General features: G+C 42.6%; 1 protein-coding gene across 3 annotated transcripts in view; it reads left to right on the top strand.

Moving 5' to 3' along the window:
- Positions 1-12,099, top strand: part of LOC306794625 (ankyrin-1-like) — a 120,290-nt gene that overhangs the window by 99,396 nt on the left and 8,795 nt on the right. For all 3 annotated transcript variants that reach the window (XM_079292746.1, XM_079292747.1, XM_079292745.1), the window contains 3 exons: positions 6,502-6,576; positions 8,333-8,464; positions 8,699-8,842. In XM_079292746.1, the coding sequence (XP_079148872.1) occupies positions 6,502-6,576; positions 8,333-8,464; positions 8,699-8,842 (351 nt within the window). The remainder of the gene's footprint in view (positions 1-6,501; positions 6,577-8,332; positions 8,465-8,698; positions 8,843-12,099) is intronic.

Below are 12,099 nucleotides of genomic sequence, written 5' to 3'. Positions count from 1 at the left end.
TTCATTACTCCACAGAGCAGGGCAGCCCCAAACATGCTGTTTGGATGCGATTTACAGAGGATAAACATGACAGGAGCAGGGATAAGCTCCTTTATGAGGATAGGGTGGATCAAAGTGTAAAGGAAGCTGAAGAAAAACTCAGTGAGGTATCACAGTTCTTCCGTGACAAAACAGAGAAGCTCAATGATGAGTTGCAGTCCCCTGAGAGAAAGCCTGTTAGACGAGAGCCAAAGGAACCCAGGTCCTGGCCTAACTCAGCTTGCAGTACCCCTGAGAAAACACAGCAGAAACCTAAAGCAGAAGAGGGCTTCAGTAAAAGCAAACTCAGGGAGCCTTCTGTTGGTAAAATGTTTGGCAGTACCACTGCAACTGAAAAGAAAAGTTCCAGCTTACCGAGCAGTCCCCAGAAAAGCATGCTCCCCCATATCAGTGAGGATAAAATCAAACAACAAACTACAACCAGTGAGTCTGAACCCTTTTCTCCCTCTCATGTAAAATCAACATCTAAAGTGAGTGCTGTTAGGATGAAGTTTGAATCTGAGGCTCAAAAACAAAGTCAGTCTAGTCCAACTAAAACTCCTCCTCCAGTACAGCCAAAACCTTCAGTAAAAAAATTACAGGAGAGCAAACTTCCTGTTTATCAGTTTTCGGGAGGAAAAACGTCAAAAGTATCTGACACATCAGAAAACGTATCCCCAAAAAAGGATAAAGAGAAGGAGACATGTCCTGCCACAGACAGCAGTAAACATGATCTGATACCATCAACATCTAAACCTCCAAAACCTACAAGAGACAAGTCTCCAAACAAAAACATCCCAGAGTCTTTGTTGCAAAAACAAATTAGTGAAACCGACAGTCAAAAAGCAATTACTAAAGGGAAAGATATTCCTTCTACTGTTACTCAGGAAATTAAAGACAGCAATAAAGGTCAGAAAGTCCAGACACCGGTTGTTCATGATACTACTAGACTACTGGTAAAAGATAGCGATGCTAAAAAGAGCCAGCAAGTCACAAAAAGTGAGTCTGCTTCCAAAGAAGTAATATCTGAGGTGTCAAGAAAAGACAGAGAAGAACCACCAAACAAAAACCTTAGAAAAAAGACAGAATCCCGAATTCCTGTAATATCGTCTTGCACTTTAGATAATGAACTTACTAAGAAACAGACAATAACTAAACCTTCACAGATACCTACATTATCTAAGAGCAAAATACAGGCGAGTCTTGAGCCAACCCTGGCCAAAACAGATGAAAATCTGACCTTTGAAATTCTAGATAATGCACCCAAAGATTCCAACTCCAACAACCTTTCCAGCACCAGAGACACACTGGATAAAGTCATAACCCCTCCAGCTGCTGCAACAACCAAAGAGAACTTGAAGGGCATCAAAACATTGCCCGTTTATGTCAGTGCCCAGGTGGGAAGGCAGGGAGAGAGGGAAGCCAAAGGAACACTGAACACAGTCAAATCAAACTCAGCACTCAGCCCCATAAGCCCAGATGATGACACGCTAGAACAGGTCTCTTTCATAGATAGCTCAGGGAAAAGCCCCCTTACACCAGATACCCCCAGCTCTGAGGAGGTCAGCTATGACCTCACGGCCAGGACCCCTGATGGCTTTATGGGATTCTTGCCAGGGAAACCCAGCCCAATCATGGAGGTATCTGAAGAATCAGAGGAAGATGACCAAAGCAAAGTTGTTTTCTCTTTTAAAGAGGTCCTACCTGAAAGCAAAACTACTGTTCACAGCACACAAGCGGACCTCGCTAATGCTAATGAACAAGAAACAAAGAATGATGAAGAGCAGGATTTACTTTATAATTTCAACCAGCAAGAAACGGCAGCCAATGGCATGTATGATGAAATGACCGAGCAGGAGCACCAAGAGGTCTCAAAAGACAAAGGTGTCGCATATATTGAGTTCCCTCCCCCTCCTCCTTTGGACTCGTCTTCAGAAATGTCAGACCCTGAAAGGAAAGGTTCCTGTGCCTCCTCAGAGACTGAGACAGAAATGATGGAGGTGAACTTACAGGAAGAACATGACAAGCACCTGCTGACCGAGCCAATTATACGTATCCAACCCCCTACCCCGGTGTCCACGGGGGAAGATGACAGTCTGTCAAATGATGAAGATGCAAGGAAAGAAGAGTCAATATTTCAACCAATTCCTTGTAGGAAACTCAGTTTCAAAGATAATGAGGAGGAGGAGAAGAGGAAGGAGAAGGAAAAGGCATCTAAATCCAAAAAACATGACAAAAATGGAAACAACAAAGAACCTAATGGTGGGACCAATGGCACCAATGGCTCCAATGGTTCTAATGGAAAAGGAGAGGACTATGAATTTGAACAAAATGGAAATGACCAGTCAATTACAGACTGTTCAATAGCCACAACGGCTGAATTTTCTCATGACACAGATGCGACAGAAATTGACTCCCTAGATGGATATGAACTCCAGGATGAGGATGATGGCCTGTGCGAGCAGGCAGATTTACGTCAGTTTGGTCTGCCAGACAGCCGGAGAGACGTCTGGGCCACAGACACATACAGGTCCACTGACCGCTCTTTTCCTCCGACCAAACTGGAAGTTATTGAAGAGGAGAAAACCCCGGAAGAATGTCCAAAGGACACTTTCAAAAAAGATACCCCCTCAGATGGTGGAATACCTGATGGTGTTAGTAATAATGGGGTTAAAGTTCAGGAACAAAACAAGTCAGATAAAGAGGGATTTTCAGATACTTATTTTAGTTATAAGTTAGAAGAGGAGTTTAATTCTACTTTTAAGACTGTTGCCACTAAGGGGCTGGACTTTGACCCCTGGCCCAGTAAAGGTGGAGAAGAAGAAGTCGTTGACATGGGAGGGACAAGGGCAAGCAATGGTGAGCCTAAGCCTTTTGGACTGGCAGTGGACGACCAGTCTCAGGCCACAACACCAGACACGACCCCAGCCCGAACACCAACGGACGATAGCACGCCGACGAGCGAGCCGAACCCATTCCCCTTCCATGAAGGGAAGATGTTTGAGATGACACGCAGTGGTGCGATTGACATGAGCAAGAGGGACATGGTGGAGGAGAGGCTCCAGTTTTTTCAAATTGGTGAGCATAACTACTCAGCGGGCAGGTACAGGGTCAGGGACTCAGAGGTAAATGCCTCCTCACAACATGGGGATCAGTTTAATTTTCAGCATCCCATAGATACCTTAACAGTCCCTCATGTCTCCATTCAGACTACTACTGTCCAGCTAGAAATATCAAATGCGACTGGCAGTTACACCACATGCAGAGACTCTTCCAACACTGAGCCTAAATTCTCCACTTTTAGAACAGGATTCAAGTTGTCATCTGATAAAACCTCTGATGCTTCAAATAGCAGTTCTACATGTAGAATATCAGGCATCTTTGATCACGGTGACAAAACCTCAGGAACAACTGTCGATAGTTCTTATTCTGTAATCTCAAAGTACACAGATTACTCTAATTTTGATACATCAAGCATGACGGATAGCTATTTGAATAATAGACCATCAGGCCTCACAGATTGTTATTCAAATCACAGAATTCCTTCAGGGACATCCAGCCATTTGGATGGGACCTCTGAAAATCACACTTATTACCAAAGCACAGATTCTTCCTCCGCACCGTCGCAACATATTAACAATCCCCAAACATGGAGCAGCAATACCAGTAGCAACATCCCTGACTCCCATTATGTACATTCAGACGTCAGTCCGGCTGACAATATGGTGTTCAACTTGTTGTCCTCTACAGGACCCACTCTGCAGGAGGTCAGCAGGATAGAAGCATCCTTCAGCCAGCTAGAGGAGAACAGCAGGGAAGGCAGGGATTGTACTAATGTAGCAATAGCAAACACAGGAGCCAAAGAGGTCAAAGGCAAGTTATGCAAGTCCAGGTTACCAGTCAGGGCGCACAGCCGCAAACTATGCAGTCAAAGTCAACCAACAGTAAAAAACACTGTTGATAAATTCATAGCAAGAAAACCTGCAATGCACAATGTCAGGGAAAGATTAGACCCTTTTGAGAAATTATTTCCTAAATCTAGAATCCCAGTAATAAAAGCCATGAAATACTCCACTTGCTCCCGCGAGCAGAAGCAGGTTCCAACTAAGTCTGTGCTTAGTGGTAGAAGTAATAAAACCAGCAGGGTTGAAAAACAACGAACCAAAGGCAGATCCAGTACTGAACACAGGTACAGTGTAGTGAAAGCCACATGTAGAGGTAGCACAAATGAGACAGGGAGAAAAAACGTAGCAGCGGTCTCCAAAAATGGTAAAACAAGGTCTGTCAATAGCCAGGCAGCCAAACGTTTGGACCAAACCGTTCCCAAGGAGGCTGAAAGAAAGTTAGAGGGGAAAACACTGCCCACTGAGGACGAAGAGAGCTGCAGCCTCAGCACTGCCAGGAACACTTCCTTGTCAGAACCATCTAGAGCTTCTAGAAGTTCCTGCCCTTCACGCACCTCTACCTCCACCTCCACCAGCACCACCACATCAACACCATCTGCTAGAGATGTGAGAGCTGAGGTTGAGCAGGCCAGCAGTGAGAGGATGAGGAGGAGCAGGAGGAAGAGTAGGCGGACACTTGGAGGGAAGGAGCAAGAGCAGAAGGAGGAAGGGAGTCAGGTTGATCAACCAATCACGGCTCCTGTCACGGAGAACCAGACTAGTTTGTAAACTCTTTCTAAACACTTGTTATACTTTATCTTTCTCTCTGAGATGCATGTAGCTGTTGTGGGTGCCTTGTGATGTGACGTTGTAAGTGTAGCTGTCACTTCTTCTTCCTGTCATTCTTGTTATCTGTGTCCTGTGCTGTCTGATTTAGACAACAAGGTAAAGCCTAAGACACGGAGAGTCGATGACTGCATCAGCAATATTCAGAATTGGTCGCTGGATTCCTGATTTCATGCTGATTGATTGTTTAGGCCGGTTAGGGAAAGCGATGTCCGTATATGTGCTGTGACAGTGGAAGCTTTACAACAGACTGTAGATATGTCTTTGGTGCGCTGCAATTTCAATATCCGCAAACACGTTTTCGTAAGTAAGCACACCGGCAACCACACACATTTTCACTCTCATTTCACACTATAGATCGAGTTAGCGTCACACCTCACCACCAAGACACCACACCGCTCACCTCCACCTTCGAAAAGATTAAGAGCCAATATGTGAAAGATTGTTTAGGGGGAAATATGACCTCGTGTTTCTTTTGGTCTGCTTGCCTGGTTTGTAGAAATCATTTGGTGGTACTCTTTACTCCCTGAAAACACTGCGAAAACAATTCATCGGCTGAACTTGACAATCAGAAAAGATGTCCGCTGCACGGGAGCGTGTCAGTGTTGTTCGTCGTTGGGAAAACCTGCTGCAGCGGGAATACTTTTGATTTCAAGTTGAAGCCATGAATTGCTTTCATCAGTGGGAGGGAATGTTGCCTGATGGTAGTTGTTTGTTGTTAGTGATGTGATGCAAAACTCTAACTCTTTCAACCTTTACTACAAATACTAATACTGCTGAACATTTTAGTGTGAAAATGTGGTTTTTGTTTTTTTCCTTTTCTGGCCTCACAGATCCTCATGCTTTTGATATTGATTTTGCATAATCAGTAGTCTCGCTGATACTTTACTATTATAGTCTAATTCTATAATCTAATTACATTCATATTTTGTGTTTTCTTTATGTTTAGTTAATTGTACTGAAGAGTATGAATGCTAGTCGGGTAAAGTACTTTCCCAAAAGCTTAATAATTAAGAAAAATTTAAAAGAATGCAGCTGTATAGACCAGACTTTTTTGATTGTGGGCAACATACAGAACAATGTAAGGAATCTCGGGTCAAACGCTAAATGCTCAGTCGACTGCAAGACAATCTGTGCTTCTAGACCAGAACACCGCATGTGCAATAGAAGATTTATTTTCTATCAAAATAACTATGCAACACGAGTAAACTGCTTAAAGTTTGATATTAAAGTGATATCAAGCTCCTCATAAAATTTTCAGAAAGAGTAGCGTATTTCCTAAAATGTCAAACTATTTTTTTTAGCAAGCATCCATTATCCAAACTGAATCATTGAGGAGAGTTTGGCCAGAAAACCTTCTTTTTTTTCTTTCTTTTTTTTTCCAGAGGTGGGACAGTGAGCTAAAGTTAGTCTTTATGTTTGTTCAGTCGACAACACTACAGGGTTTGATATGATTATCACATCAGAAAATGCCCCAAAAATGACACAAAAACTCATTTTAATTATAGGCGTATATTAAGTAGGTATTTAGAAAGTCTTATGGTTCAACCACATCAAACAATCTGAAACAGACAAACTTTCAGTTCACAATCCCAGACTGTTTCTTTTATCATTGATCCCCTCTGCAGCCATTTTATAGGAGCCATTTTGTGCGTATCTTTCTGAGAACTACATTTGATTCATTTGGGGATTGTTGTCATAATGTCCCATGTTAATGGTTTGTGTCCTGCCCTTCCCTGCTTCCTCGCCACAGGCCCTCAGAGTCCCTGTGAGAGAACAGACCTCCGTATGGCAATAGTAGCCGACCACCTCGGACTCAGCTGGACTGGTGAGTCTACGCACGTTTCACACTGTAAGAACAAAGCGTGAAAAGTGAAGAAAGACAACTGTCTTTATTGTGGAGAAACAGCTGAGATGTTCCTCTCAATCGGTTCAGCGTACAACCAGCAAATTTGAGTTTGAATACAGAATATTTCGTCCTTTAGATGTGAACTTGCATTAATCTCTTGCATTAACTAATATTTATCAGTTTTCAATCAGTCATTCATTATTTCTTTGCCACTGCTTGAGTATTTCTTTGCCAGGTTGTGATTACAGAAAGATAAAAAAGGTGTGATAATTTGTCATAAATTGTAAGAAATAAAGGAGAATTGGGACCCTGGAGTAACTAACGAGAGTCTCCTGGGAAAATCCTGAGGGTCTGCGAGACAACATTCAATACATTCACTGATAAACATTAGACAGGAACCCTGTCTTCCAACAAAGAGGATTCAGTATGAGAATGTTACAGCACACCCACGTGTATGAATGAATGAATGAATGAGCTGGACTGAGACCAGCTCTCACAACATTTCAGTGTTTGTTGCCATCTGGTGGACATGTAGTTCACAAGCGTCTCGACTGAGCAGTACTGCAGTGGTATTCATACCACATACATCATCGTCACACTACACCAATGATGCAACAAGGAAGTAGGAACATTCCCAAAACTTGGATTGCATTGTAATGTATCAGGTGAATGTCGAGAACACACACACGCCTCACGATGAGACAAATTGGGAGTTAGGGGCCTGAAAATGTATACAATCATTGTATTGTTAATTCCTACAGCAAAAAGCTTGTAGAACAATCTGTTTATATTCTTCCATGTCATGTATCTTTGTTTTTGGATGTGTGTAAGAAGATTTTATGTAAATATTGTTTTTGAGCTGCAATAAGGGTGGGGCCTCTGCAATTTATTCCAAGCCTGACTACCTGCACTGCAGCACTGCCCCACGCCTGCCTGCACTGCATGTGTGTGAGTGGGCGTCACCGTGTGTGTGTGTGTGTGTGTGTGTGTACAGGCGTCCATCTGAAGTGCGTACGAGTATGAATAGTTGTGTGCCTGTCTGTCCGGGGCTCTGACTGAGTGCGTGGAATTGAATCCATATTTCATGTGTGTTCCTGTTGTAGAGCTGCAGTGATCGAGCTGCTGAACATTATGTGCTCGTGGTTTTAAAATTCATGGCCAGTATGCTTGTCTGTACACGCAGCATTTCACTCCTCCGTTAGCTTCGGACCGTTTTTTGGCACAGTGTTTGGCTGTCACTGTTGTTTAGCAACAGAGCAAGCACTGAGGAAGTAGAGGAAACATAAGTATTGGCACAAATCATAGAGAGTTTCCCATCAGATAACAATGTCCATCCGAGTTTAGCTTGTAACATGACAACCAGTGAGTCGGAAGGTGAATTATAATTTCTGCAAACCTGAAATCTAATTTGAAATACCTCCCTCTCCACATTTCTTTTCCAGATACTGATCATATTTCTACACGTGTTGATCTTTGTGGCAGCGATTTGTTTGCACCACATATGATGTGTCAGCAGATTACTGACTGTTTTGTGCTGTCACAATTGAGCCACTGATTAAGACAGCACATGCAGCTTAGTGGCTGTTCAATCACAAGTGCAGATATTTTTAGGATAGGTTACTTTCAATAGAAATGAGACTTTAGACCAGAGACGTAATGTTGGTGTCAGGGCCCCACCCGTTGAGCAACAAATAAATGACTGCGTCTTTATGGTTTTACCTCCTTGCCGTTTCAGAGCTGGCCAGGGAGCTGGATTTCTCTGTGGATGAGATCAACTTTATCAGAGTGGAGAACCCCAATTCCCTGACAGCACAGAGCTTCATGTTCCTAAAGAAATGGGTGCACAGGGACGGTAAAAATGCCACAAGTAAGCAGTATGTGTGTGTATGTGTGACGGAGAGAAATGGATATGGCTGTTGTCGGTCATATCCAGGTTGTCTTCTCCCATGCTGACATTATCGTACATGAGATGAGAATACATATTTCAGTGGCCAGCTTATGAAAACAATGAATCAATAGAAGTGACAACATCAAGGTTGTGTGGTGTTAAAACACGACTGCAAATGTAATTTCTCTGTCTCTCTCTCTCTCTGCTCTCCAGCGGATGCTTTAACTGCGGTGCTGACTAAGATCAATCGGTTGGATATTGTGACTTTGCTGGAAGGGCCCATATTTGACTACGGTAACATTTCAGGCACACGCTGCTTTGCCGATGATAACGCAGTATTCCCGGATCAGTCCGATGGTAAAGTGTAGCCCACCCTAGCTGAACTCTTAAGTCTATCTCTCAGTCTATCCCTTCACTCCTCTTCACCTCCTCTCTCAGCCAGATAGTCAGACCTGACGGTGTAAACAAATGCCAGAACCAATCAGGCTTGACCAAATAATGAACGTGCATTAGAATTGAACCAAAATGACTTCATGCTCCGGCAGGTTCATTGAGCCGAATGGACCTTCAGGTAGTAATAGCATTAGAGTCGTCCTCTTTGAGCAGTCACCCGAGTCAGCTTGTTAGTTTTCCAACACTGGGCAGTGCACTTAATTTGTAGCACTCAGTCATTGGAACGTTAATGGCAAGTGATAGATTCTTGGGTGATTTATTAACATATTTTTCAATAAAATCGGTACCATTTTGGGTGCATGAGACTTTAGTATGTTTGTCTGTTTTTTGTAAGCTTTTGTAAGCATGATCCTGAAGCCAATGTGAGCCGCGAATGAACCGGTGTCTCTGTCCCATCTGATGAATGTGTTGATAATCCTGATGATAAGATTATGAATGAAGCACATTGTCTTCAGATGGGTTAGGGCGGACGGTCATGATTTGGTTTAACAATAGTTATGTTTATGTGTATGTTATAAGGACTTTAACTGATACCCACCACATCCCACCTTTCTGTGGTACGCTAATAAATAATGCAGAGAAACATAATTATAACAACCAATTTATAATCATGGCATGCTTGCTTTAAGCAGCATGGCAAGTCTTTCTCTCTTTCTGACTTTCTCTCTCTCCTCTTAAATGAAAATGAAATGTGGCAGCTGTCAGTGTTCTCTGGTTGTGACAGACCCAACGAGGGTCATTTCAGAACTTTGATTTGCCTTCTGTTACAGGTAGTTGATATATTCAGCAGTTAGTCTTTTATCTCTCTGGAAGGTAGATGCATTAAAACAGTACAATGTTGAGGTACTTGCACTTTACTTCAGTGTATTTACTTTCCGCTACTAAACACTTCTACTTTGCTACATTTCAAACGGAAATATTGTACTTTTTACCTCACTACATTTATATATAGCTACCAGTCATTTTACGAATTCATATTTAACGTAAAACAACTGTATATAACATAGTTAAGATTATCTGAACATTGACCAACTACAACAATGACATGCTTATGTTAATACATCAGTAATAACAATATAATAATGACGGGGACCACCCTGCTGCATAATGAGTACCAACTAACTTACCTTGCTGTCTATACGTCTATTACAACGCAGGACTTAAACTTGTAATAGAGTATTTTTCTATTATTATTTTGCTACTTTTACTCAAGTAAAATATTTGAATATTTCTTCTACCACTGCATCAGCTGTATGCTTGACATTTCTGCCACTGCCATTAGGCCTGCATATGCATCCCATCATATAGTTTCAGAAAGGTTTCCAACCAGCATACAGCTGCACATTCTTCCATTGTTGCACCTTTGTTCGGCAAGGAAACAAGGGAATAAAGAGCTCCATTGAAATCACGTCAGCTCTCTTACGCTACAGTGTTAGCGCGGCACTCTTTGAGACAAACTTCTGAAATGGACCTCGTTGCCGATCTGTCTGATTAGGTTTCTGAAAGTCATCTTAACACAAAGATCCGTGCTACGTTCGCTTTAATAACGGTGGATCTTTCTGCAAAGATGATTTCAAATGAAACCAACGTTTAACAGACAAAAAGTCAACAAAATGCATGGCTGTCTATGGCTTTGTGTGAGAGGCTGCCTGCTCCCATGTTGTTGGCTTACAACAATACACGTCTAACACTCTTCGAATGGGTGGAGCCTTTTCAACACAACGATGCACGAGTGTTTTGGCAGAGCACTCTGTCCCAGGTGACGCTCGCAGATGGGTTGAAAATGAAACACCTTTTTTCAAAGTGTGCAGTGTATAATTCTGCTTCTGTGTCACTGCTGTTAGCCTGTATCTGTCATCTGTCATCTCCTGGGTTCCCCCCCGAGCCTCCCAGCTTCTACTGTAGCTGCTCCTGCTTTGAGACCAGCAGACTGCCTCCCGCCTCCTCTCTCCTCTTCTTCTGCTTCTCAGCGACTAACTCCTTCAGCAGATTCCCCTGTCAGCGCTAACCACCAACTAACCAGCTATTTTCCACCAGTGACTACCCTTTGCTAACTTCAGCAGCTTCTGGATCCAGCTTCTGCTTTTCACCCTCGCTGCTGAGCTCAGGCCCGACTAAAGTAACACTGGAAGTACAACAGTGCCCCCTTGTCAGCACTTACAACTGTCCACAAGTCATGTAGGGAGCTCGACTCTTCTAGAAGCCTCTGCTGCCATCTGTGCTCTAACTGGATGACATCCACAGCTAACTAGCACGTGTTAGCATTAGCATATCCCCGACCTTATTGCCCTTTCAACAAGACTTTGATGAGGACACACATATCGACATTATCTTTGGTGGTGTGGGGGTTGTAACAAGTTTACATTCTACAATTACACAACAGTTTTACTTAAAATACTCAAGCCAAGAATACAAACAGTGTTCTGGGGAGTATTTTATAAAATGCTGGCTACGACTCTGCCTTTCAGCATTCCCAGTTCCCATCCTGCTTCTTCTTAGTTCTTAACTCGACAAACTTTAGATCTCCTATATATATATATATATATATATATATATATATATATATATATATATATATATATATATATATATATATTATATTATATTTATATATTTATATATATATATATATTATATATATATCTCCTATATCCCTAAACCTGTGCTCATAACTCGACTGTTAGAAAAGATGCTCCTGCTTTTCACTGTTCTTGCTTATCTGCCGTGAGATAAGCGATCCCATGAGTCTGGTGTGCAGTACCTTTGCTTCTGCGGCTTCTAAAACATTATTCATCTTCATCGATCACAAGTTCACTTCACTGTCTTTGCATCACTCTGTTTCATATGCTGTTTGTCTTTTCATCCGAGTCTCGTCTAACACTCGTGTTTGTTTGTTTTTCTTTTGTCTCTGTGATAATTGTAATAGCTCCAAAGCTTCTTAGATCTCCTACGTTCCTCCCATGTCCTCAAACGCCCCGGCCTGTCACTCCTCTATACTCCTCCTCCCTCATCTACCTTTGTCTCCTCTTTGTCTCCTCCCTTTCATCCAAGCCTTTCTCTCTCCCCTCCTGTTGTCTCTTCTCACTCCTCTCTCTTTCACTTCCCGTCTCCCCCTCCCACACTGCCTGTTGCTCCTGTTCTCCCTCACTTTTTCACTCCAT

The sequence above is a fragment of the Melanostigma gelatinosum genome (assembly GCF_949748355.1).
Source record: "Melanostigma gelatinosum genome assembly, chromosome: 21".
Lineage (NCBI taxonomy): Eukaryota > Metazoa > Chordata > Actinopteri > Perciformes > Zoarcidae > Melanostigma > Melanostigma gelatinosum.
Note: the sequence above shows the minus strand (reverse complement) of the source record. Positions and strands in the feature narration are given on the sequence as shown.